Source organism: Lagenorhynchus albirostris, chromosome 2, assembly GCF_949774975.1.
Source record: "Lagenorhynchus albirostris chromosome 2, mLagAlb1.1, whole genome shotgun sequence".
Lineage (NCBI taxonomy): Eukaryota > Metazoa > Chordata > Mammalia > Artiodactyla > Delphinidae > Lagenorhynchus > Lagenorhynchus albirostris.
Genome location: NC_083096.1, coordinates 32,915,786 through 32,943,775, shown reverse-complemented (window position 1 = coordinate 32,943,775; position 27,990 = coordinate 32,915,786). Strand labels below are relative to the sequence as shown.

General features: G+C 53.0%; 1 protein-coding gene across 5 annotated transcripts in view; it reads right to left on the bottom strand.

Annotated features, from left to right (window-relative positions):
- SOX13 (SRY-box transcription factor 13) overlaps nt 1-27,645 on the bottom strand; it is a 44,489-nt gene extending 16,844 nt beyond the window's left edge. For all 5 annotated transcript variants that reach the window (XM_060129145.1, XM_060129166.1, XM_060129149.1 and 2 more), the window contains exons 1-2: nt 27,049-27,645; nt 7,189-7,283 (exon numbers count right to left, since the gene is read on the bottom strand). In XM_060129145.1, coding sequence (XP_059985128.1) covers nt 7,189-7,238 — 50 coding nt within the window. In that variant the 5' untranslated portion in view covers nt 7,239-7,283; nt 27,049-27,645. The remainder of the gene's footprint in view (nt 1-7,188; nt 7,284-27,048) is intronic.
- Between the last annotated feature and the right edge of the window lie 345 nt (nt 27,646-27,990).

The following is a 27,990-nucleotide window of genomic DNA, read 5'->3' as shown; positions in this document are numbered from 1 at the left end:
CATAGAGAGATGCCTGCCTTCCACAGAGGGCCAATGGCTCAAAGCACGGTTCTTATGCGACAAAGCAGACTACAGGTGCTGATCTCCTTTTTCTCCTCCCCACAACCAACCCTCTCCCAGCTCCTCTGACCCCCACCCACCCCAGGCGCACACACACCAAGCCCCTTTCTCCCCCAGACAAATCACCAGCCACTTCCTCTTCCAATCAGCCAACAACAACCCAGCTGGACTGGAATCAAAGGGCTTCTTACTCTCAGACCTTTCTCCCTCCACAACGACAGCCCTTCCCCCCCATAAATATCTAGATACAGATAAAGATAGAGATAAATTCTAGTCATCGGAGCATGACAGGTGACTCAGACCCAGGGGTACAGGAAGACAGTCTGAACAGACAGGCAGACCCTCCCAGGAGAGCCAATGACAACACTTCTCCACCGGGCACACACCTAACCTCTCTACTGAGACTCCCACTCCCAAGCTGACCCTGAGCAGGTGGTGCCGAGGGGCACTGCCAGGGAGAGAACCATGTGGCAGAGAAGGGCAGGGCCTGAGTCCCAGGGGAATGTCACTTCCTTTCAAAGCCCCAGAGAGCTGAGAGCCTCAGGCAGCCCTAACAATAGCCTGAGGCGTGGGTGCCCAGAACAGTGCCCCGGTGCCACATCCTGCCATTCTTCTCCCAGGCCGCACCCTGCCACCCTTCCTGGCTACGCCCGATCCTATCTCTGCTGTTTACTCAGAGCTGAGAGCTGGGCTGGCTGCACGCTTGGAACAAAGCTTTCCTGAGAGGCCCCCTCACCCTCTCCGGCCTCTGTGGGCCCTTGGGGTATCAGATCCATGGCGTGGCCCAGCCTGGTCTAGCCCTGCTCAGGCGGAGGCCACAGCCAACACCCCCCGTTCCTGGGCTGTTTCTGGGCTGATCAAGTGGCTACGACCAGCCAGACTGAGGCTTGCTGAACCCCCAAAGAGCTCCTGTCCTCCCAGTCAGCAGGAGAAGGCAGCCTCCCCCGCACCTCTGGCCCAGAAGCCCAGCTCCAGACAGAGCCTTGGTAGCCCCCAAGACTGAGCTGACCCCAGCCCAAGGCACGAAGGGCTGAAGAAGCCGAGGAGAAACTAGCGTGCCGTTCCCATTCACAGCCCCATCTCAGTCTTCTCTTCCTGGAGAGTCCAGGAAGAGACAGAGAGGGCAGCGTGGAAGGACTGCTGAGGTTCCCAACAGGATGAGGGCCTGCCCCACGGGCCTGGGTGAAATTTAGGAGGTAAACTGTGTCTCCAGGATTCCCTTCTCTGGGGGCCCTCCTGCCTGCACCCGATGCTGTCTCCAGCCCCTCCCAAGCCCCATCAGCAGCCCACCCACAATGCTAGGAAGCAGCCACAGTCCTGGCCTTACCTCCCAGTGGCCAGGTCCAAGCCTACGTCCTGGATTCGGGAGTGTCTGGCCTTTTACACGAGCAGTGCCCAGCCCAGAGCAGGCACACAGCAGAAGTGGTGCAGCCGAGGCCGACTGGCCTTGTCAGAGGCCTCCCTTCTGGGACAGCCCTGAACATTAACCAAAGGGAAAGGACGACAAAGAGCATGCAGTGACAGAACACCCCCGTGGCTGAGAGCACTGGGTGAGGAGCTCGCCACTCATTTTTCCCACCCAACCAAGGCCCGGTGGAGCCATCTGAACTCAGGCCTCACTGATGCCCAAACCCATGTCTTTTCATCTGTCGGCTGGTGCCCTGGCTGCTCTTCCTCTACCCCAGATAACAGGATCCGGTCTAGCAAAGATAGATCTGCCACTGCCTTTGCTGCTTACAGGATTCTAGTTGTTTTTGACTTGAGTCATGGCCAAGGAAGAATTAATCGAAAGAAACCAAGGCCACTTTGGAAACTTGGGGGAAAGATTCAACCTCTGAAAACCTTAGCTTCTTCATTGTAAAATGGAAATTCCAATACCTACTTTGTGATTAGAAGGTACTCACAAGCTTAGAGAATCTGGTACAGAATATATGTTCAGGGAAGGAGAGACGAAGAGAGACCTAAAGCAAGGAGGCTGTCTTTCCCTCCCTACCCCCAGAGCACCCAGAGTGAGACACCTATCCCTGAATGTGCCTGGCTTTCCAGAGGCTGGCAGGTGTGTGTGACCCTCTGGCATTGCTGGGAGTCATCCTGATACGGCTAGAAGAACTGGGTTTTATTGTCACCCAGACCTGTGTTTGAAGCCTGGCTCCACCATATACTACTGTGTGACTATGGGCAAGTTTCAGTTTCTCCATCACTAAAATGGAACAAATAATAACTATTTCGTAGAATTACTGAGAAGACTGAATGTGATGTTTGTAAAAAACAAAAAAAATGTTTGCTCACTGAACCCTCTCATTCACCTTTTGGGGAAGCCTCCCCCACCCCTGCATGCCAAACACGCAGAAGACCCACACCCAAAGGACAACTGGGAGTGTCATCTTCTTCCATCTCCACCTGTCCCCTGTAGGTCCCCCTCTCTTTGGCGCTGTTTCACTACCCTGCTTAGGTTGTCTGCGTGTTCTGTCGGTGTCCCCAACCACCCTGAAATCTCCCCTGGCCGGTGCCTACACTGAGCCAGACACCCAGGCCACGCTTAGTGCAGACAGGCTGAAAGGACCTGAATTTGCCCAGGAAACCCACATCCTCAGTGCCACGGCCTACCTGACCAACCCCCCGTGCCTTCCCTTCCCGATGGCACTGAAGTTCTGCAGACCCTCACAAGCTCCCTCATCTCCTCCAGAGCCGGAGCTCGAGGGTGAAGTGTTGTTCCATTAACCCCTGCCATCCCCTGCCAACCCCAGGAGGGGACAGGAGGGTGGAGACTAGAAGAATGACTGCAGAGGGGGAAAAGGACAAGTGGGAGTGGCCTGTGAACACCAGGCTGAACAAAGTCTCATCTTTGCAGACATCCCTTTTGTTGGGGCTGGTGTGGGCCGAGCAGCATTTGGCTTCTGCTTGGTGACAAGTCCAAGCCACGTGGACTAGGTAGGCTCTCAGGGTCTATGGTGACACGGAGGCTCTGGAGACAGGCACAGTCAGTTCAAACCCCAGCAGCCCTCTAACTAGTGGCATGGACAGGCCGACTTATTCAACTCTCCAAACCTACTACTTTCTTTATAAATGTGATCAGTAATATATACCCACTAGTGTGGTTGTGAGGAGTAAACAACATAACAGGCAAAGGCCAGTGCCTGAACACAGCCGTGCTAAACAGCTGTAACCGGCATAACCATTGTAATCTGGAGCTGGGGGTGACGGCTGAGAGGTGGAGAGTCAGCCAGTTCCCCGCTGCTCCAAGAGGGAGCCCAGTGAATACTTGAGACTTAACCTCTACACACCTCAGATTCTTTATCTGCAAAGGGGACCAACAATAGCTACTTCTCGTGGTTGTTGGAGAGTTAATAAGTATTGTATATAAAATACTAGGGCTTCCCTGGTGGCGCAGTGGTTGAGAGTCCGCCTGCCGATGCAGGGGACACGGGTTCGTGCCCCAGTCTGGGAAGATCCCACATGCCGCGCAGTGGCTGGGCCCATGAGCCATGGCCGCTGAGCCTGCGCGTCCAGAGCCTGTGCTCCGCAACGGGAAAGGCCACAACAGTGAGTACCACAAAAAAAAAAAAAAAAAAAAAATACTAGTGCAATGCCTGGCACAAAGCAGACTGGCACTTAGAGTGTTGTTATCATGATTGAATGAATGAATGATTGTGCTTCCAGGGAACTTCTGCCGGCCAGAGCACTCTGCCCCAAGCCAGTGAACGTTGTGAAGGTCCTTCTTAAAGGTATTTCAAATACCAGCCTCCACACATCTGCGACCCCACAGCCCCTTCTCAAAGTGGGCACCTTCACACCACATCCTCAGGTCCCTGAGGGCTCAGGAAAAGTATCTGGTTCCTTCCCTACTTCTCCCTCTTCCTGCCTCAGCCAGCCACTGCAGGGGCAGGGGAAATGGGGCAGCGATCAAGATGGGTAAGTGGTACAAGAAAGAGGAGTCAATAGATGCCAGTCACCAAGAAAGGCCACCAGGCAAGTGCTGACAGGACACGGTCTTGACCCAGAAGTTCAGCACATGATTAATCAGCAAATACACTTGGCCTCATCTTCTCCTCCCTGGGATGTACCTCCCTAAGGTTCCATAAAAGATACACCTTGAGGGGAGGTCTGGGGGCTTCCAGAGGGGTTTGAGCATCCAGCTCCCCAGCTTGGGCAGACAATGGAGGAACAAGGTGGCTGGCAGCACCGCAGTCATCATGGCCGAGGCCCATGGGTTGAACCGGGCGGGGCCCGTGGGCTGAACTGGGACGCATTAGCCTCACCTTAGGGCACCCTGCTCAGGTCTGCTGCTTCCCCCATAGCCTCCCCTTCCCCCAACCCAGGGTTTCTGCGCGGGATGCCACCTGTGCCTTATGAAAACCTAATCACCACCATCTCCCCCAAGACAAGCTCACTCATGGGAAAGCCCAGTTGAGCAGCTCTTACTCAAGCAGCATTCATTCTTCCAGTGAACAAAGTGTTCCGTTCTGTTTCTCTGCAAAGTCCATGTTTCCTCTCCCATTATCTACCACATCGGCACACAAGCCTGCCACAAAAGATTTCTTCTTTCTTTTTGTTATTTTCATGGTCCCCTTTATTTATGAGTGGTTGTTTTTTCTTGGCTTTGGCTCCTTTTCGAAAGGGCAGGGGAGCAAGGGGAGGAGAACCGTTTCATAGTCTTTGATTTCATCTAAAATGCTCATCAAACAATCCCCAAAGCAGCCAGCCTGCACCCTAGTCTGCCTGGGACTCCAACTTCCAGCACCAGCACCCTTTGGAAACTGAGGCAGAAAAGAGCTAGATCTGGCGAAGGGGTGGGGTATGGTATGATTCTGGGAGGGACCTTGACATCTGGAGCCCCCAATGGTAATAATAATAAAATAACAATGGTGACATTCAAAGTATTTAACAACTGAATGACGGGCACTAACCAGTGAGATAGGACTCTTGGGACAATCAGATGAGTTGGCAGATGCCAGACACACACTACCGGTTGCCACTCTGGTGTGTACCCCTCTGATCATAGCTAACATTTTCTGAGCACTGTTTGAATCACTTTAATCGATCTTCACCATAACCATCTGAGGTAGATGATATTATGATCTCCATTTTACAGATGGAGAAACTGAGGCGCAGAGGTGATCTGAGCCCGGGCCGTCTAGCGTCAGAATCCACCTCTCAACCAGACATCAGGAATCAGGCACACAATAAGCTAAGGGTACGGACAGGCATTAGCTCTTTTAATACTTTCCCCAGCCCTGTGAAATAGTTACTGTTATCTGTTTTACCGATGAGGACACAAAGGCTTAAGGAGGCTAAGCTACTGCCAGTGAGTAGTGAGCAGGACACTGACCCAGAGACTGGCTGTCGAGTCCCTTCTTTCAAGCACTGGATTACACTGGCTTCTCTTCCACTTGTTTGAGGTCCCAAGAGCCATGGAAAATCATCACCTGGAGCCTGAATCACCAGGCCCTCAACCCCAACCTCTGCTGGCCGTCTGCTGCTCTCATGATGCGGGGTCAAGGGACCCAAGCAGGTCCTGGCTCAGTTGATGTTAGAAAAGTCAAAGGCAAACACCACATGCAGACATCAAATGACTCAAAGCCAGGGTCCTAACATAGCATCCTCCAAGTGAGTTCAGGGCAGCACTGGAGGGCGCAGGGCTGCCTCAGTCCCTGAGCTCCCTAAGCTATCACCTCTTCTTTGTTTCCTGGCCATCCTTCCTTGGCCTCTACCCCAACACCTCCGCTCCCTCTCCCTTAGCTTCTCACCAACAGCAGCGAGCAGAGCTGTGCACTTCACAGACGCCCCCAACATATGTTCCTAACTATTGTTGCAGTCATCTTATTTTATCAGTTTTTTTCTGACTCTAAAAGGAATGTGTACTCATTGTAGAAAATCTGCAAATTTAGAATAACATAAAGAAGACAAAAAGAAATTAAAGTCACTTCCCATTAATCCAGAGGTGGCAACTGATAACAATTTGGCCTCTTTCCATCAAATATTTTTCCTGTGTGTCGTTTTCTTTTTCATCATTCAGCTCATAAGCAAGCTTTTGTACTATACCCCCCACACACACACACTTAATAGTATATCAGGGGAAGTTTTCATGTTACTAAAAAATGGAAATTATTTAAAATTCTTTAGGGAATTCCCTGGCGGTCCAGTGGTCAGGACTCCTCGCTCTCACTGCCGAGGGCCCAGGTTGGATCCCTGGTCAGGGAACTAAAATCCCACAAGCCGCACAGCCAAGAAAAAGAAAAAAAAGAAAGAAAGGAAAATTCTTCATGAAGTCATTTGTAATGGTTGCCCATCTCTTCAGTGGCTGTACCATAATTTACTTTATCCAATGCCCACAGTTAAAACAATCCAACTCTTTAAATCTCATACTACTGAAACCTCCTCTTCACCCACAAGGTCATCTACCCTCCAGGTACTTCTGGTGGGCCAGGGCCATTCTGCTCCCATGACAGACGGGAAGGAAAGGGCCCTGACAAACAGCAGACAGAGCAAGGTAGCAGAAGGACCTCACCTGCCTCTTTTTTTTTTTTTAATTTTTAAATTTTTAATCGAAGTATAGTTGATTTACAATGTTGTGTTAGTTTCGGGTGTATAGCAAAGTGATTCAGTTATACATATATATATTCCCTTATAGGTTATTACAAAATATTGAGTATAGTTCTCTGTGCTATACAGTAGGTCCTTGTTGGTTATCTATTTTATATTTTGTAGTGTGTATATGTTAATCCGAACTCCTAATTTATACCCCCTCCCCTCACCTGCCTCCTCTTGATGGGACAAGTATGTAGCAAAAGGAGTACAGGATGGAATATGGAGGCTGTGACAGAGGCCCGGAAGCGTGGGCCCAGGGCCTGACTGCTTCTGCAATGGGGAGGACACGTCTCAACATTTCTCGGGGCCTGACTTCCCCATAAAAAGTTGGAGAACCACAATGAGATGCCACTTCACACCCATTATGATGGTATTGTTTTTAAGAAAAGAAAAAGCAAAAAGAAGTATTGCCAAGGATGCAGACAATTGCTGGTGGGAATGCGAAACGATACAGCTGCTGTGGAAAACAATATGGTGGTTTCTCAAAAACTGAAACATAGAATAACCATATGATCCAGCAATTCCCCTTCTGGGTGTTACCCAAAGGAGGGAAAGCAGGGCCTTGAAGGATGTTGCACACCCGTGCTCATACAGCATTATTCACAATAGCCAAAAGGTGGAAACAACCCAAGTGCCTGTGGAGGAATGAATGGATAAAATAAAATGTGGTAAACATATACAACGGGATATTATCAGCCTTAACATATACAACGGGATATTATCAGCCTTAACATATACAACGGGATATTATCAGCCTTAACATATACAACGGGATATTATCAGCCTTAACATATACAACGGGATATTATCAGCCTTAACAAAGGAGGAAGCAAATTCTGGCACATGCTACAATATGGATGAACCTTGAAAGCATTACGCTAAGTGAAGTAAGCCTAAGTGAAATCATCAAAAGACTAATATTTCTTGATTCTGCTTATACGAGGTACTTAACAGTTAAATTTATAGAGACAAAGTAAAATAGAGGTTACTAGGGGCTGGGGAGAGGCGCAAAGGGGGAGTTATTGTTTAATGGATACAGAGTTTTAGTTTGGGATGACACAAACTTCTGGAGATGGACAGTAGTGACAGTTGCACAATGTAAATGTATTTAATGCCTCCAAACTGTACAATTAAAAATGATTAAAATGGTAAATTTCATTATCGTATAGGCTACCACAAAAAAAAAGATGGAGAACATGAAACTGTTAATAATTTACACCTTCATGGCACCTTTAATCTTGCAGACAGGCAGAGGTGAGAGCATAACACAGACTCACAGGCTGGGGACTCATGTCCGGCCGGGGGTCAGGGAGCGCGCAGGCTGGAGACTGGCTGCCTTTAGAGAACCCCTTGCTCACAAAGCCATAATTAACGTAACTAATTGAAGTGTCTAAAAAGGCCAGAGCCAGACAGTGCCAGACCCGCCCCACCAGCTAGGCCTTCCTTTCGGTGCCTCCCTCACCTCTAGGAACAATGAAAGGCTTTTACCTGCCATGCAGAGACAGGTGTATTCAGGATTCCTCGGCAGGGAGGGAAAGGGATCTGGGGGCAGGAAGATGCAGATAGAGGAAGAGACTTCGCTCACTTCCTCTAAGTCAGTTCCTTGGCTTTCCCGGAAATCTTTGCCTCAATTGTCCTTCTTAGGGTGGCAGTTTCAAGGAAAGCACTGGGCTGACGCCTGGTTTCCAGAACAGCTCTCTCCCCACCTCCCCACTCCCGACTTGCTGAACAACCCTGGGCAGTTACTCTATAGCTCTGGACCTCCTTGAGGTCCATTTGGGGAGGACAGAGGGACAATAATCCAAACAAATAGTCTAAAGAAGAAGGTCTGGGGCTTCCCTGGTGGCGCAGTGGTTGAGAGTCCGCCTGCCGATGCAGGGGACGCGGTTTTGTGCCCCGGTCCGGGAAGATCCCACATGCCGCGGAGCGGCTGGGCCCGTGAGCCATGGCCGCTGAGCCTGCGCGTCTGGAGCCTGTGCTCCGCAGCGGGAGACGCCACAACAGTGAGAGGCCCGCGTACCGCAAAAAAAAAAAAAAAAAGGAAGAAGAAGGTCTGAGCTAACAGAGGGGGTGACTGGGGTGGAGCCACCTGGGGAGAGAAGGAGGGAAAGGAGCAGCCTTCCCAGTTTGCAGAGTCATCCACTTATTGCACAGGTGCTGGTTTCTGTGGGCCACTCGAATCATCCTTTTCCTCTTCAATGAATGACAGGCTGGGACCAAAGTCCCATCCTCCCCTAAGGTTCATTTGATATTTCCGTTTTCTATTACTGGTACCTTTACCAGTAAAAACTATCCCAGTTCCCACTTACCCAAGAACACATCCCAGCGTTTCCAGTATCTAAGAGCTGCCTGTGCTCCATGGCCTGATTAAGAGTTCAGGCCACGCTGATGGCCTTCTACTGCAAGAGAACCTTAGGGATTTTCTATGGAAACTGAAAAAAGCCACTGGCATCTCTGTCCATCTTTGTCCAAAGAAGAAGAGAGATGAGCGTCCCCTCCCCTGCTCTTGCCTCCCCTAGGCCCTCCCTCTGCCTGCACAGGGCCATTAAAGCTGCTCTGCTTCCCTTCCCCCACAGCCTGTCGCCCTGACCCAGGGGGTGAGGGTCAATGATGGGGTCACTGGAGGCACCCAGCTCAAAACCAGCTCCTTCGCTTAGGAAGGAATTTAACCCTCTCCCTCCTGGCTCATGACTATCCACCTAGCAGATCTACGGGTATGGAGGGGAAAAGTTATTGCAGAGAGGATCACACAGACCCACGTGATAATTCTGAGTGCACAGTGGAAATGAGCCCTGGATTTGGAGGCAGAAGGTCTGAGTTTGAGCCCTACCTCTGCCACGAAATCAAGGTGCAATCCTGGGCAAGTCTTAATTCTCTGAGCCTCAGTTTTCCTATCTGTAAATTGGGAGTCAAAATACACCCCACCAAAAAAAAAAAAAATACACCCCACCAGATTGCTTGGAGCCTCAGCATAGTGATTTTCTAAATGTCAAAGCACTTAATACACTTGATGGTTTAGAAAGCCCCATATAAGTATAAGGGATTTGGACGCCTGTAACTCACTGTGGGGCCTGAGACACACCACCAACCTTGCAAGGTCTCAGTTTTTCCATTTGCACATGGGATGAATTATTACTTCTTCTCTCAGAGATAAAATTTTAAGCTGGGGGGGGTGGGGTTCCAAGGTCTTTGATGTTGCAAAAATATAAGTGCTGCTAAGCCCCTGGTTTCTACCCTCAGGCTGCAGCCCAAATCAGCAGAAGGATCATGACAGCACCTGCCATTTTTCGAGCGAGCACAACAAGCTAAGCGCCTCACAGGTATTTTTGGCAGCAATAAAACCCACTTTATAGTTGAAGCATCTGAAGCTAAGGGGTGGAAGCAAAATCCCACTGAAGGTCCACCTGACTCCAAGTCCAAAACCACAGCACAAGGACCTTGGAGAAAAGGCTGCTTCCCCGCAGGCACTCCCAACCCAATTAGCCCTCTCGGCTTTGGAGCTGGGTGCCGGGGGACAGCCTCCACTTCCTGCCGGGTTCCTGCAGGCAGCTCCCAAGGGCCCAGAGTCCAAAGGTTAGTTAAAGGCTGTCTATTACTATGAATTATTAAAATTCACCAGCAGCTGGGTTTGGTGAATGTGGTGGTTTCATGCTTCCAAGTGATCCCAACTTATACGTGAATTTCACCAGTTTTTCAAAAATCCATTCTACTTGGTGTAGAACTGTCCCCTTAGTGACCAGTTTAAGGGACAACACTGGGCAAAGGACAAAAGGCAGTGCACTCTGAGCCATATCATTTCTTCTATACCTGGCAACACCCTGCCTGCAGCTAGTGTGTGGTAGAGTTCACCCCCTTTTCTGGGCTGCTCCCCAGCGCCAGCAGAGCGGGGTCCACACACTGGGGTCCACGCCCCAGCCCACCTCCATCCCACACCCCCACCCCTGCTCCAAACTCCTGGAACACTTGGGGCAGCAGCTCATTCCCTTGTTTCTTTGAGTGCATGGGTCACTCCTGTAACAGAATAACCACAGCAATAATTACAGCAGCAAATGCCTGGATAAGACACACCCCCTGTGCCAGACACCGTCTGAACACTTTCCATATAACCCTTTTTATTTAATCCTCTCAGTACCAGGTACGACTGTCAGCAGCATTTTACAGTTCTGGAAGCTGAAGCACAGATTAGTTAAGTAACTTGGCCAGGGTCGCACAGCACATTTGTGTGCCAAATCTGAAGGAAGAATACAGTGGGAGGCTGAGAGAGGTGTCATAGCCGACAAAGTCTGCACCCACCACACTCTGGAGAGGTGCTCCTCCCCCTTTCCCAAATCCAGAGGTCGTGCTCATGACCCAAGGGAGGAGCTGCCCCACATCCATACAGGCCCCAGGAGAGCCGCCCTGTCCCACCCCAGCACAAGCCCCAACAGCCACCACCACAGTGGCCGCGATACTAATACCAGCTCCCAACTCACTGGAGTCTCCTATACTGCAGGCCCCGAACTAAGCACTGTAACATATACATCACTTCACTGAATCCTTTTAACCTTGGGAAGTAGGTATTAATCTTTTCCCACGTTGTAGGTGAAAAAACTAGGCTCTAAGAAAGTTCTAGTATTTGCCAGAAATCTCACAGCTCAGAAGAAGCAGAGCCAGGACTCAAACTGGGATCTGTCTGACTCCACCTTGTACCTAGCCTCCGAAACCAAGCCCATGGAGACAGAAATGACTCCAGCAGTCCTGGTGCCCGGGCCAACTCAGCTGAAAGGGCTTGTTCCCAAAATGCAGCTATTTCCCATGATCCTGTCTCACCTCCCCAGACAGATTACAGCTTCCCTGTGGGCAGGGTCTGGTCTCCTCCCCGCCACCACCACCACCCAGTGCCTTCACATAATAAGGAATTGGTAGAGCTTATTCATCCCTGAATACCTTATTTGTTAAAACTATATATCAAACCACTGCCTTTAAAAAAGACATCCAGAGATTAATATTGATCAATCCTGAACAAAGTAAGTTTGCTCATTCATCGAGGAGTGGCATATCCCAGGAAAGTTGGCCACACTCACTCACTTGAGCCCGTGGGACCAAAGCCGGGGTGAGTGTGGGTCAGGGCAGACCAGGAAAAGGGACCTCCCCTCCACAGGCTGCCAGGCTTGGCCTCACACCCTGGGAAGCCGCAGCCCTGCAGGGGAAGGGAAGTTGTCTGATTACCAGATGGTTCAGCACAACCTGACGGCAGCAAAAATGTCTTTGAATGGAAAGGAAAAGCACAGGGTTCTGTTGGAAGTTTGTTGCAGAATAATGAGAGAGAAGTTTCAGCCTGAATGAGTGAGCCACCCGTTCTGAAAGTTCTCTGAGACACTCTCTGGTTCCTCGCTGTCAACAAAGTCCTAGCTCCTTGGCCTGCATTCAAGGCTCCTTCTGACCTTGGAGGTCTCTTCCTAACTGAACTATAAGCTAACGCCCCCCGCCCCCCTTTCTACCGCAGCAGGGCTCCTTAGCCTCTCGGCTGGTAGCTTAGTCCCCGTTGTTCCTTACAGCACCTGGCACAGAGGAGCCCTACTAGTATTTGTCTTAGCAAGACACAGGGGTTGCTAATGGAGCCCCCAGAGTACATGCTCCATACACACCTAATGAACTTATCCATGCCAGATCAAATCTCAGAGTGCATCCTCTCATGAACTCCTGGCAAGAGCCTTGAGCTGGCCGGGCAAGAGGATGTCAACCCATAGAACAGAGGACAAGGAACCCGTCTCAGGGCTGAGTGGCTGTCAGCTGTGTGAGGATAATAATAAGATAATAGTCCAATCCTCACAGCTGGAAACCAGGCCCATTCTCTCACTGCCCAACATCCCTCTCCCCCACTACCCAACGCATTACATTCTCTGCCCTGGCTCTTTCCAGAGTCCCACAAAAGCTTCTTATCCTTCCAGCGAGTCTCCCCTTCAACAACCGTCCAACGGCACCAAGCTTGGGGACATAGTTGGGATGCGAGAAACAGCCACTTGAGTGGTTCGCTCTCCCCGAAGCAGCATGGGCTCCCCCCAGCCATGAAGCAGAGGCCCGGGGATCAGGCACCACCGCCCCTAACCCTGAGAAGCCCTCCACCGACCAAAGTTCTCTGCCCTTTGGCACCTTGGCCCCCTGGGGGATGCTGGCCCCTTGAAGAATGGCTAATGTAGCTGCTTCCAGTCAAAGCCAAACAGTTGGGAGGGGAATGAGGGGAAATCAAGGGAAGAATGAAACCAACTTACAGGAGGAGTGGATGGAGGAAGGGGGCTTGCTTCCAGGAATGGGGACTGGTGATGAGCCCAGGGAAGCGTAGAGGCCAGCCTGGTGGAGGGGGCGCCACGGGGGCTGCGCCTGTCCTCTCCACTGTCTTCCGGGACCCCACACAACAACCTGCACACACGGAGCCCAGGTGCCCGCAGAGCTCTATCTACTGCCCCGATCTCACAGCCGCCGAGCTAAATTCCACCAGCTCAGCTCTTTTGCAGAGAGGGGGTTGTTTTGCTTGTGCACCATTCTTTCCACAAGGGTGGTCATCTTGCCCACTCCCCCTCTTCTGAAGTCTTCTCCCACACAGCTGCTCTCCTTTTCTCTGTAGGGTTCTTCCCAGGCCCTGCCGTCTTGAGAAACTCTACAGTGACTCTGCTCTGAGAGTCACTGCCCTGACCCCATTTCACAGAAAGCAATCTGCAGTCCAAGCCTCAGTGAGCATGATGTGGGAGGGGAGCTCACCCCACTTACTGAAGCCATTTGGGTTCACACGGGGAGGCCATGCCATCCCCACACAGGACTGGGCTCAAGCTGGCCCCGTGCTAAAGCTGCCCCTGGTACAGGCCGAGGCACCGAACGGTCGATCATAAAAGTGTTGACCTGGTTGTCTTTCCCGTCCAGCCTCTTGCCATGGCCCTGCGAGTCTCCCCCCAACAGTGGAGAACAGAATGTGCTTGGCTGCAGACCTGGTCGTCATAAATTGCTATTAACAGACTCTCGATCTGAAAAACAAAATAATAGAAGGCCTGGCCCTTTCTTTCTGCTCCTCTCATCCCCACCACTATTTCCTGCAAGGCCAAGAAGAGAAAGAAATGCCTCCTTTGGCCACAGTCAGGAGAGAAATCTACTCCTCAGAGGCTCACTTCTCCCCATCAACCTCGTCCTTCACGGGCACAAAAGCTGGGCACCAAGGAGCCTGAACAGGGTATGTCTTTGTTTTCCAAGGTTCCTGCCTGTCTCTAATCTCGATTTATCCTGAGATTTATTGAGCACCTGCTAAGTGCCAAGCTCTGTGCACCTGCCTTTGAAGGTGCCCTGAGCCACATTCATAGGTGAGAGGGCCGCTGGGGAGCGGCAGGGAGGCCAGGCCTGTGTGTTCAGTGGCGGGGGCCACCCTCTGTGCTCACCCCAGGGAGGGTGATCAATAGCAGGGCTGACCTAAAGCTGACCCTCTGTCTGTGTCGTCTCGCCCCCCCATCACCTGCCCTCTGTGAGGGGGATGGGGAGAACAGAATAGAAGTGAGGCCAGACAAGAGTAAAAAGCCAGGAGCAGCCATCTTTGAAAAGAACAATAGTAGAAGGCAAATCCGCCTGGGGATAGATTATAAAATTGTGTTCAGTGTATTCGTTATATGCAAATTATATGTAAACATGTACATGGCCCTTGGAAAAATCCAAGTGTCACTGCTGCTCTTTCTGCCTCTGTCTTACTCAGGTAGTTTCCAGGGCTACCTAGGAAGCTATCTGATCACCTGGCCAGGAGACCCCAAAGTACTGTCCCAGCCCCATCTTCCTGAATCAGCTTCTCTCCCTGACCTCACCTCACCCTGAAGCCACTGGAGAAACGTGAGTACAGAGGAGGAAGAGAAAATGGGGTCATGCCCACGATGGGCACAGCCAAGGTAGCAAATGAGGGAGGAGAGGAGGATGGTGGCCTCGCCAAGGCAAACACCCTTCCAGATCTGGACCCGGGATGGGCTCCCTGCAACTGTCAGGAGACCCAGCGGACTCCAGGCATTCCTCGATGCCCCTAGCCCGTCCCATCACCAGTTCCTCAAAACCAGTGGCAGCATGCCAGGGCAGGAGACCAGGGGACCCTGCAGCAGGATCCTGGCGTGGGTTCCCTCCTGTGCTGCTGCGTGGTCAGACATGTCAAGTGATCAGCCTCATCCCTTCAGACCCACAGTCAGTGTGGAACTACGAGGCCCCACCACCCTGTCTCTAAATCTCAATTTCCTCATCCACAAAATGGGGGGCTAGGGGCTTCCCTGGTGGCGCAGTGGTTGAGAGTCCGCCTGCCGATGCAGGGGACATGGGTTTGTGCCCCGGTCCGGGAAGATCCCACATGCCGCGGAGCGGCTGGGCCCGTGAGCCATGGCCGCTGAGTCTGCGCGTCCGGAGCCTGTGCTCCGCAGCGGGAGAGGCCACAACAGTGAGAGGCCCACGTACCGCAAAAAAAAAAAAAAAAAAAAAAAAAAAAATGGGGGGCTAGATACTCTCTGCCCTCTGACAAGGTTTCACGAGGCACCCCTGAGATGAGCTGCGTGGAGGGAAGCGCACTGTGGACGGCACCACCAGGTACACACGAGGGAGTGTGACTAAGTGTCTGACTCCACATCTGGATTTTGAAACTGCAACAAAAATTACTAGGGTGGCTGTCATCGTCCTCATCTGACTCTATTGTCACAGCAACACAGCATTCTTGTTTATCCCAGGAGGGGTCCAAATGGTCCTCCCCAAGTTGCGGATGGGAAAAGCAAGGTTCTAAGAGGTGAAGCGGCAGGCCTGAGGACACACAGTCTAGACCAGGGCCTTGGTCTCCTCTGGTGCCCACTGGCCTCTACTGCCCATCGGCCCTTCAAATACCAGCACAGCAATTGTTAGAGGAACGCTGGAGGGCTTCACCCCTGTGGGAAAGGCAGGATGTGGAGCCCCACCGCCTGCTGCAGAGGGAGCAGCACCTGGGCTGGACCACCGGAGGTCAGCTCCCTCCACTCAGTCCAGCAGGACCAGCTGGTGCCCTGGGAAGGCTGCCAGCTGATCCTTTTGGTCCTGGGTCTTGGGCCTGACTGATCTACCCAGGAAATGGGCAGCCTGGCCCATTACCAGTTTGAAAATCATGGAAGGAAGTAGACAGACCACTGTTTCCCCCTTACAGATAGAGACCAAGGCCCAGAAAGGTTTATGGCATCAGCAAGACCACACAGGGAGTAACCCTAACAGCTCCCGTTTACTGGGCAAATGCTATATATCTAGAAACTTTCCTCCAATCCCAACCATAACTCTGCCAGAGGGGAGAAGCCATGACCCCAATTTATGCAGCTCAAAGAAATTAGGTAAATGGCCCAACATCAAGATTCAAAATACAAAAGCTTCGAATCCAGAAATTTCTGACTCTAAGACCCCATGGTGTTTTCACCAAACCATCCTGCTTCTCTATAAGCTGAAGAATATTCCAGCGTTAGACTGAGTGATTCATAATGTATTGGTGTGGGGAGGAGGAAGAAAGATACTGAGTGACGACCAAAGTTGGCACCTGACCCTGGAACAGACTAGGGATGAGCCCAAACCCCCTGCCACTCAGGCCCTTTGCAGCCCAGCCCAGTCACCCTCCAGCTGTCGGGCTCACAGACCCTAATGCAGGTGCAAACAGGCGCCTTCACACCTCAGGGCTGCAGCTCACACGGTGCCCCTGCCTGGAAGGCCCTTCCTACATTCCTGACCAGAAAACTCCTATACCTCACTCAAAGCCCAGTTCAAATGTTGCCCCTCCTTTATGAATCACTCCCTAATAATCCTAGAAGAATTGATTGTTCCTCCAGGGCACTGCAGAGCCCTTGACATCCCTAGTCTCTAGCACTTGACTGAACTGCAATTATTTGTTTACCTGTCTGCTTCCTGCACTCTGGCAAGATTTGAGCCCCTGATACTCTCTCAGGGACAAGGACAATAACGGAACAATAACGGCCTTCTCTTATGTATCCCTTACTATATACAATAGGCATCTCTTCACACATTTAACCTACATAACAGTCCCATGAGGCAGCGGCTATTATCAACCCTATGTTACAGATGAGGAAACTGAGACACGGGGGGTTAAGTTACCTGCCCAAGACCATACAGGCAGTCTGGCTCCAGTCCATCTGTCTGTGCGGGTACTACGCTATTCTTCCTTGCCTCTCCATCCCTAGTACAGTGCCTGGCACATGGCAGGTGTTCAGTAAGGTCTGTTTCGTTAAGGGCTATGGAGGGAAGAGGGTGTTGCTGCACCCCAGCCAACTCCACCCCAAATCCCACCTGGAATCCCTTGGCCCAGGTCTCCCTACTTCTTGCCCCACCTTCCATCACTCCTGACATTTGCTGCTTCTTTCTTCTAAAAAGCTCCAGGTCCTTTTCCTGTCTCCCATCCATTTCTTCCTTGGGTGTCCCAGCAGCGGTGAGGGTCTTTCTGTCTTTCCGGTGGGAAACTGAGACCCCCAGAGGCCTCATGGCCAGTGGGTCTGTTCAGAGGCAGGTACCCTGCCTCCAGGGCTAGTGCCTCTGCCTCAAGCAAGAAAAAATAAGCACCAAGATGCAGGGGAGTCTGGAGGTCAGCACCTGCCCTTCCCTCATTCCCAGCACCCCCTGGCTGACCTGGCCACTGGTCTCGAGGCAGGGCCTGAGAGAGGGGGGAGGGGGCTGCTCCCTGGGGCCAGGGAGGAGGAGACAAGAGGCCCTTTGTTTCTGCAATGCTCCTGAGACACCTGTTCTCCCTCCTGCCTGCCTGCGGCCTCCCTCCCTCCCAGCCAGCCTGTGTGAGGCCTTGTTTATCCTGCAGCCCTGGCAGCCAGACCCAGACTGCTCCCAGCGTGGGGCTCAGCAGCCCCTGCCAGCACCTGCCTGGTCCTGGAAGCCCCAGAGGCTGCCGGCCAAGCACAATTACCCCGCTGTTGACACAGTTGTTGATTTTCGGGAGGGCAGGGAGGGACAGGAGGGGAGGAGAGAAGCAGCAAAGGCATTTAACGCCAGCCTGGCTAATTTGCAGTTGGCCCTAGCAATCCTGCACCCCATCCCCGCCCCCCGACTCCCACCGCAGCTGCCTGGGAGAGGTTTGGGCTTCCAATCCCTGGGTCACTTGGGCCACACACCACAGGCAGCCCCCGCACACCCCATGTTTATTAGTGCACCCCAAAACCCATGCTCCCCCATGCTGTCATACACAATTCATAGTCGAACAAGGCTGTCAGGAGCCCCTAGCCACCCTGTCTTTGAGTGCCCACCAATCACCCTCCCCCGCAAAGTCATGATGCCCCAGGGTCCTTGGTGAGGGACAGGACCATTGGATATGCCCTTGGAGACCCAGGTGGGGGCCCTGGAAAACATGGGGGGCATCTGTCCTTACAACCTTCTCTTCTCTCTGACACGCTCTTGACAAGCTATCTCCTCCTCACCCTCCAGGTCATTCTGTTTCCTCTTACAGGGAGCCTTTCCTGATGGCCCAAATCTGGTTGGTGCCCCTCCCTGATGCTTTGATGCTCACAGCCCTCCCCCACACCTCCCTACCTTCACTTTTGTCAGTGAATATCTAATCCTTATCTTCCTCAAAACCGTGTAAGGGCTGCACTGGTCTCTCAGCCCCAGCGTACAGAGCACAGCTTGGAGGCAGGCGCTCCCCTCCGACCTGCTGAGCGAATGGGCAATGGAACAGCCCCCTCAGGCCCAAACACCTACCCCACCTCCACCCCAGGGTTCCACTTTGACAGTCCCCCCCTGGATTGATAAGGCCTGGTGGCCAGTTAAAAGAGCTTCAAGAGTTACCTGCTAACTTGCCACCAGCACATGAATTTAGATTGGTAAATCCGATTAGCCAGTCACTTCTTCAGAGATCAAAGAGCAGGATCTTGAAGGACAAGGGATGAGTGAGTTTGATGATGGGAGGGGGAGAGAGGAAGGCAGGGACATAAAGAAGACCCAGTGGGTCGCAGGCCAGCAAAGGCGCCTGGGGGAGGGGTCACCGTCGGGGGAGGCAGGACCCTGCCCTCCTCCGCACCTGCCTGCCCCATCTGAGAACTCCTAAACCCAGCGAGCCTTCACTCAGGAGTCAGAAGGTTCGCTGCACCTGTGGCCAGTTATCCAAACAGGACTCTGACTCCACAAGGAGGGTGGTCAAACTCTCCAGACCCTCTCTAAACTGCCCAACGCACCCATACCCTCGCTCACACACAAGCCCGCTCCTCAGTTCTGGTTCCCCAAAACCCAGGTCAATCAACACCTAGAAAGGGATAACAAACAGCCAAAAATCACCTCCAAATTGGGGGTCTCATGCTGAGGAATATGGACCTAAGGCCAGGCAGAGCTGGTAAAAGAGAAAGGAACTCACTTTGTGAAAACCACAGGGACCCGATGCTCTGAACCAGTTCCAAAAGGGCCAGCATGTACAGCTGTGCAGACTGTGCACTGCACAACTCCAAGAACCCCATTCACCCAGACTTGTATGCTTATTCCAACTTGACAGTCACGTTCATCCCTTGACTTCCTCAAATACCAAAGAGAAAGCTCTTCTGCTACCTACCTCTACCCCAGGCAAGATGTGACAGATCCCCTTTCTCTGTTCTCTGCCCTGTTTCCTGGCTCCGGTACCTGTGACAGCTGAGCCCTTCACCCGGACTAAGAGGAGAGGCCTCCCTCTCCCTGCCCCACCAGCCCCAGCTAGAGGACCCCACTGGGTCTCCAGAGCTCTTCCCGGACCCACTCCACCCTCACCCCGGCTCGGGGCGGGGCGGGGTGACTGCAGTCCCATGCTCACAATGACACAGCGGGAGGAGACTGCATCTCTGTAGAGAGGGAAAGGAGGGTGGAGGGTGATCACCCACTGCCCCGCCCTCACCAGGTGGACTGGAATTGAACCCCCAATCTGTGTGAGGCACCAGAGGCTCTGGAGAACTGAAGCTCAGGGAGGAGGGATGAAAGGAGGCCTCGCTCTGCTCTGCAGGCCTCCTCAGCAGCGCCCGGGCCAGGCTCTCTCTCTGCCTCCCAGTCTGCTCTCCCCTTGCCTTCCTGACATTGGTCTAATGTCCCCACTGTCCCCTGGGGGCTCTTAGAGGCACACAGCCTTGTCCCTGCTGGGGTCCAGCAGGGGCTGACCAAGGTCTTCAGGGTGTAGGTCCCGCCTGGCCACTTACACACACTTACACGCATATACCCTCCCTCTCCACCGGCCACAGAGAGGGGAGCCAGGCAGCCAGAGAAATGTCAGGGGCTGGAGGGGCCCCTCCCCTCTGCTTTCAACAACTCCCTGTTCACTCCCCACTCTCCTCTCCCCACTGGCCTCGGACAGCCTGGTTGTACCTGCACACAGGCTTCCTTCCAGTCCCTCCCCAATAACCTTTCGTCCTTCCCTCCTCACCCCCCCACCCCACCCCACCCTTTGAGGGACAAGCCAGGAACCAAAGCCTCACAGGAATGGGTGAATGACTTTAGGCTCCTTCAGTAGGGCTGTTTCAGTAGGAGCAAGGTTTCCAGAGCTTCACACCTCACACTGAGACAGGAAACTCCTCACCCTCCACTCTGGGCTGCACCGGACCTGTCTTGTGTGGCCAGGCAGGAGTTAATTGTTTTGAGTCAGTGTGAGGGCAGCTTAAATCAAAGCTCACTCCCCTTCCTGCCTCCCCCCAGGTGCCAGAGCCAATGTAGGAGGCCTCTGGGCCCAGTCCCTGGACAGCCCACCTCAGCCCAGAGCCCCCCTCCCAGAGCCCACCGGGGGGATCCACAGGCCTACTCAATGGTCGTCCTGAAAAGGTATCAGTCCAGTGTCACAGGCCTTCTTATCATATTCCAACTATTGCCCCTCCTGCCAGGGAACCCTCTTTCTGCAGAATATTCTACTGTTTGGTCAAGCCTTGACTCCCAGTCTTCCAGAGAAGAAACACTGACTACTTTGTCTGTTTCCCTGTCTGGCAATTCTACATATATTTTAAATGCCTTCCATCCTGATTACAAAAGTAATACACATTGTTATACTACTTTTGGAAACTACAGAAAATAGGAATTAGAAAATATAAGCCGCAACTAAAACAGAAGTCAACAGAGGGTGGAGGTCTGGGGTAGGCCACCCCCAGCTACCAGAGCTGCGGACGGGTCTGCTTGGCTTGCTATACCCCTGGACTCTCACTGGCCACCCACCAAAGTCTTGGACTTGTAAAGAAATGCCCCCACCCTGGCTGCTCCTTCAGATGCCTGGACCTGGATCCCCATGGTACCCGCCTCTGCCCTCACTCAGCACAGGGCCTGCGACTGGAGCGGGGCACCTCCAGCCCTGCAGGAGCAGGACCCAGCCCTGAGGCTCCTACCCACTTTGTGGGGGGAGGGGAGGGGATGGGGACCAAGGCCCTCTGGGAACTAGTTCCCACCCCATCCTGTTCCACAGGCTGCACATTCCATTCTGAGTCAAGCAGGGGGTGGGGACTGGGGGAGGTAAGGCTGAGGGGAGGAGAACAGTCTGGCCTCCTCTGGGGCGAATCCCCCAGGGAGCTCCAGGCCTGGCAGGGATTACAGACCCAAACCACCAGGGGAGAACGGAGCCTGAGTGTTTCTGCCCCATCTGTGGCCCCTTCCCTTCAAGCCAAAACACTGACACTCTACCTCGGACATGTCCCCAGAAGACACAGAGGGACAAGATGGGGAGTAACACTAAACCCTCCCCCCCAACCTGGCCACAATCCCTAGGGCTGCTTATGGGGCTTTGTGCCAAGGCCATTTAAATGCTAAGGCCACAGATGAGGGGAGGGGAGTCTGTTGTGTGTATCAAGAGAACTGAATTCAGATTTGATGACATGTGTCAGGCTTCCCTGAGTGACCGAATGAGCCTGGGTAATCATGCTATTTAAGAAAAAAGGCGGCAGCTAGAGATACTGTCCCCACTTCTTCCTTTCTCTCCTCTACCCCCCAACACACCCCTCCCCCATAAAAACACCCCTGGCTGGCATCTTCGACCTTTGGGTACAAATCTCGGTCCCTGCTGCTCTCCTGTCTTGCCCTCATGTGCACACTCTGAGATGCTGGGCCACATATAACACATCCTGAGCCATGCCCAGGCCTTGGATTCACCCACTGATGACCTTGGGAGCAGGCAGGGGAAACCCCAGCCACTTCCTCCTCACCTCACAGCCTCTCAGAGTTCTGACCACTGTCACTCTGGACAGAAACCTGCTCCTAGGAGAGCCACAAGGGCCTTCACCATCATAAGGCTTGAGCAGGTCCAGTCTCAGGGCTCTCTGGCTAGGCCCATGGATGTAACAGGCACTCAAGCGGAAGTGAATGCCCCATCCACCCTACTCCACCCCTCTCTTAGGAGGGAATTACCATATCACTGCTTCTTAGAGAAAGTATTTGAATTTTTAAAAGGAACAGAGTCACTCCTGATCAGAGAAGCTGGCAGAGGCTGAAGGTGGCCCTGCTGAGATGGCCTGTAACAAATCTGAGTCTTCCCAAGGAGCTGGAAGGAGGACCAAGGAAGGGGCAGTCACCCAAAGAAGGGGTTCTTTGTCACCCAGCCAAAGAACCCCATCCAGGGCATGCCTTCCTGCTTGGGAGTGGGGAGACAGGGAGATGACAGGAGATACGAAAGCAACCCTCCATGGGTCCTGGTCCCCCGCGTGGTGACAGGCACTGTTACAGCCTTCCTGGCTAACATATCCAGGTTCCAGGAAGAGGACTAGCAAAGGGTGAGGACTGCAGCGAGTTCAGGCAGGAGTGAGCCCTCTTAAGCAAACACAGAGCACAAAAATAATTCCCATTCAGAGCACGATTTACTGTGGGCCTGGCCAGGCCTTCCCAGCACAGAGCCCTTTTCAAACACTCAGCTTCACCCCTGAATAAGGCTGGGGAAGGGGGCGTGCAGGCACAGCTGCACTTGAATTCCACTTTTTCCAGTGGCATCAGCTTCCTGGTGACCTACTCAGGGAGCTGCCCAATAGGGGCCAATCTCAAAAGGCACCCCCAGAGAAGAGAAAACCTGTGTAGAATCAGGTGTCAGGCCCTCAAGGACAGGAACACCTAGATCCTCAGCAGGCCTCGCTCAAGCAAACACTCGTCTGGCAACAGCAAAACCAGACCCTTATCATTCATGGAGCACTGCTGCAGACTTAATCAGACGTGAGCCTCCCAAATGTTGCCCCATTTCATAGATGGGGAAATGGAGGCTCAGAGATGTTATGGGATGAACATCTCTCCTGGCTCTAAATCCTTCGTATTGTATCTATCATGTTGCCCTGAATCTGCCAATTATCATAGTAGCAAAATGTTCAGGATGGGGCTCTCCCTATTAGGAGGAAAGATGGAAATAAGGATGTGGATAAAACTCAAGACATTTCCAAAGCCAAGGCAGCACTGGAAATTGTCTGTCACCATTACTGATCCCAGCATTCCTGCCTACAAAATCTGAGCTGGGGGTGGAATGCCCTCTCTAGGCAAGAGCAGTGCATCGTGTTAGGCAACGGTGTGCTAGTGAGACCCATTGGCTCTACCTCCAGAATGATCTCCCATTGGCCCGCCTTATCCAAGTCATCATCTCAACTCAAATCAGCCTCCTAACCAGCCTCTCTTCTTCCATTCCTGCTCCCCTTCAAACTATTCTTTATGTAGTAGCCGGAGTGATGTCTCTTTTTCACATCTTTCCCCACTTATAAAAGTAATTCATGACAATTGAAGAAGATTGGAAAAATCAACAGAAGATAAAGGAGAAAATAAAAATCCCTCATACATCCAGTGTCCAGAATTAACCTCTGTTAACACTGAGGCAGCCATCTAGGCTTCCATCTGTGTAGGTGCGTGATGGACGTGCATGTACGTATCATTATCTTTACAAAATTGGTACTATGATAACAGTTTTAGATTTTTTAAAAAACTTTTTATTATATACATTTTCCAGGCTTAAGCTATTCTTTTTTAACTATGCTTTCTGGTTTGGGTTTTTTTTTTTTTTTGCATAGTTGATACATGCACATGGTACTACATTTGGAAAGGACAAAGAATCTACATTGAAAACACCATCTTTCCTTCATCCCATCCCTCAGCCACCATTTCCCTCCCCTGGGGCAACTCTGATTACCAAATAAGCTGGTTTTTTTCTTGTGGACCAAATAATCTCTTAAAATCATAAAGCAGATCATGTCACTCCCCTCCTTAAAACTCTCCAATGGCTTCCCATGGCCCTGGCCGTAAAATCCAGGCTCCTAACCAGGTCCCGTGTGACCAGGCTCTGGCCCTCCTGGCTTCTCCAGTCTCCCTCTCCAGCCCCACTGTTACTGCCAACCCTGTTCTGGCTGCGGGGATTTTTCTTTTGCTGTTCCCTCTGTCTGGAATCCCCTTCCTTCAGGTCTTTGTGCAGCTGGCTCCTTCTCACCCTTCAGGCCTGGACTGAGCTAGTCTCTCTCCAGGGCAGGTTTCACTGGCCTCACCATCTAGGACCTCCCCTGCCTGTCCCCACACATACACTGTCTATCACATCACCGTGTCATATTTCTGAAAATCACATAGGATCTAATATTGTCTTGGTTACTTATTTCAAGTTATTTATTGCCGGTCTCCTCCCTCTAGAAAGAAGGCTCTCTGAAGGCAGGCACACTACCTGTCTTGGTCACCCTTGAAGCCCTGCTGCCTAGCACAGGGCCTGGCACATAATAGGAGCTCAACAAATTTCTGTTAAAGGGATGAATGAGGGTGACTGCAATGCTGGTTCTCATCACTGAGAGCCTACCTGCAGGATCTCCAAGCTCCAAGAACCAATCTCCTGGCCATCCTCTCCCATGACTGGTGATGGGGTTAGAGGGTCAGAGAAGAGAGAGAGAGGAGTCCATTGTCCAAGGCGCTGTGGGTGGGCAGCAGCTGCCTGCTCTTCTTCCTCACTGTCACACAGCTTACCCCTTACTTGTGTTGTGCATTTGCAGGGTCCAGAATCAGACAAGAAGCTTATGACAAACCCAAATTCCTAGTAAACACTCCAACTGCAAGTTGAAAGTTGAAGGTGAAACTTTTGCCCCTTACTTACCCCAAATCCCACATCCAGTCTGCCCAGGCAGCTGGGATATTCCAGGTTCCCAAGTGAGCCCCGGCAGCAGGCAACACAGATTCCACCTATGCCACCTCGGGAGCAGAGCTCCCCCTGGAACATCCTCAGCCCATCCCACCTGATTCTTCCCCAGGGCTGCAGACACTGGGGCTCCTCTCAGCCCCAGAGACACAAATGCTCATCCAATCCTGAGCCAGCAGCCCAGGTCAGGACACTCTTGGGGATATGCTTCCTTCCTGGGGCCTGATTTCCACTGAGAACACTACAGTTGGGCCAAGATTTATTTTTAAGAATGAGGAAAAGGAGGGAATAAAATGCCTTTCACAAAAGTTGTAAAGGGAGGGAGGGAGGGAAGAAGAGAGGAAGGAGAAAAAGAAAAAAAAAACGACTTCACAAGGTGGAACTATGCAAGGAGTAGGGAGGTGCTAAAATCAGGAAAGGGTGGGAAGAAGTGTGAGGTTTCTTCCTTCCCAAAAGTGGACAATTATTATAATTGATTAAATGAGCACAACCCCAAAATGCTCTTCTGGGGTCTGTACAAAGTCAGCTAAGTAATAATGGCAATAACAGGTCACATTTCTCCAGCACTTACTATGTGCCAGGTACTGTTGTATGAGCTTCACTTTATTAAGACAATCCCAAGAAGTGAGTACTGTTCATATTAAACCCATTTTACAGATGAGCAAGCAGATACAGAGCAGTAAGATTAAACTTCTCAAGACCATGTCTCCAGTGGCAGTATCTGGGATCCAACTCCAGAGCCCTGTCTCTTAACCTCTAAGCTAGGCTTACAATGGTCCAACTACCATCCTGGCATTCATACCTTCCAAACCAGTATCCCTTAACTGATCATTAGATGCCAGTTTCAAAGATGTGTGCATTAACTCTGACCATTTTGCATAGGGGAAAATCTAGAAAAGTTAAGGGACTCGCCCAAGCTCACACTGTCCATAGACGGGAAATTAGGACCAAAGTATGCTGAACCCCAGCATCTCGAGCGCCACTCCCCAAGGGCGCACAGTAGAAAGCAGGGTCTCTGGAAACTCCGCGCAAAGTAGCAGCATCTTCTCTTGCTGTCTTTTCGCCAGACCCCTTCAAGCGCCAGCGCCAAGGCGCCCTGCCCGGAAATTCCCAGAGTCAAAGCAAACTTCCCAGGAAAACTCCTCGGCTTCCTCCTAGCCCTTGTCACGGAGGCGGCTGCCAAGAGCGCCGCTGGAGTCCTTGCAGCTGCCGTCGGCCCTCCAGGGCTGGAGGCCGCCGCTCGTGCGCTCGGGGTCCTCCCGGAAAGGTCCAGGGCTGAAGTTCAAAATTCACTTCCCGCCCAGGCCCAGCTCGCGGCTCCGCCCGTGACTCTCCGGCAACCCCCACGTCTCTTGCCCTCCCCAGCTCCAGTTAAGTAATGGAGCACCTCCAGACTGGAAGACCAGGCGGGCAGATGGGAGAATCCCGCGGGCGATCCCTGCGCGTCTGGGGACTGGAAGCAGCCGGCGCGCACGTGTGTGTGTACATGTACGTGTGTACGTGTGTGTGTACGTGTGTGTGTGTGTGTGTGTGTGTGTGTGTGTTTACGCACAGAACGCGCGGGGTGGGAAAACAATGGCGAGCCGCTGGCAACAGAGCGACTAGCCCCCCTTCCCACCTCCGTACCTCCCTACCCCCAGGCACATTTGCTTTTGCACAGAGACAGGGATGAAAAGATTCACCTCCGACATCCAAAGGCAGGAGGTGGAGGGGTGGTAAGAAGAAGGCTAGGGTGGGAAGAGAGAGGGGGGTGAAACTGGAGCAGCCGGAGCAGAAAACAAACAGGATGCAGCGCCCGGCTGGTCCGCTGGGAAGCGAACCTGGAAGGGTGAGAGGGGCTGCGTGGCTGGCCCCCGGCACCCCACACAACCAGGACAGGGGTAGATCTGCGCCTCGGTGCGGGCACCGGAGCCCCAAGCCGGACGCGCACTGGTCGCCTCGGCTTCCCGCTGGGAAATCCTTGAACTGGGCGCGCAGACGGGCTGGTGAGAAAGACCTAGTGCCCCCGGCCGGTGGGCGAGAAGCGGCCGTGGCGGGGTGGGGGCACCCCAAGCCCGGCTCCTGTGGTGCGCACACAGAAACAGACACCCACGGCCTTACCAGGCTGCCACCTCTCTCCACAAGGAGCCGGGTCTGCCCGCGAACAGACGCCACCGCCGGAGTAGTGAGGGGTAGGTGGGGGTCCGCTCCTTTTTAAAAAACTTTGCAAAGGATGGAAACTCGTAGAGAAAAGAGCCGGCGTGTGCCCAGAAACGCGAGGTCGCGAGTGTCAAAACTTCGGAGGGCTGGAGAGGGGGCGCGGCGGCGCGCTCTGGGCACGGAGGGGGCGCACTTACTACTCAGCCGGGCGCTGGGCTCGCGGCTCTCGGCTCCGCGCTCCTGCTACTCCTCCGTCCGGGTCCTCGCGGCTGGCAGCCTGGGCTTCCCGCTCACATGCCCCGGCGACGCTACGAACGGGCGCGCTGGGCTGGGGCGGCTGGGCTGGGAGGAGGCACGCCCCCAGCCGTCGGCCGGGGAGTCGCTCGGGACTCGTGGCGACCCCGGGTCCGCACCCTACTACTGGCCGCCGTCCGGGGCGGAGAGCTCCGTTCCGGCCGGGCGGCGCCCTCCGCCGAGCCAGGTCGCTCTCTGCACTTTGCCCTCTGCCCTCAGCTCGCGGCCGTCTCCCTGCCTTCCGCGGTACTGCTCCCTGACTCGCCAGTTGCTGCGCCGGCCCGTCCGGCTCTCCCGCTCCGCGCTCAGAGCCTCGGCTCGGTCCCAAATCAGGGCCTCGGAGGCTGACCGCTGCGCCCCAGGTTCAGACCCGGACTCGCAGCTCCGGGGCCGGGGTTCCAGGACCCGCACTCATACAGTTAAGTTCCAAGCCGGGACTGGGAGCAGGGCGCTCGTTGCTCGCTGCTGCGAGGCGACTCCACAGCCTCAGAGGAGAAAGAGGGAGGGAGACAGAGAGCGGGCCGGGGGAGGAGGAGGGAGGAGGAGGGAGGAGGAGGGAGGAAGGGTGGGGAGATGGAGAAGGAGGGAGGGACAGAGAGTTCCCTCCTCCTCCCTGCAGCCAGGTCCCTCCAGGCATCACCAGCCGGAATCCTCTGTTGGAAAGGAAAGAGCTGAGGTTCCTGGGCGGCAGAGATGGGTGGAAGTGGAGTGAGGGGATGGAAGGAATAGAAGAAAGAGGTGGATTCTGTCCACTCTCACTGCCCAGGTATGAGGTCGTTATAGAGGATCTTCGCTCCTTAGAGCAAGACCCAAGAAGTTGTCAATCCAACTCCCAGTCTACTAAC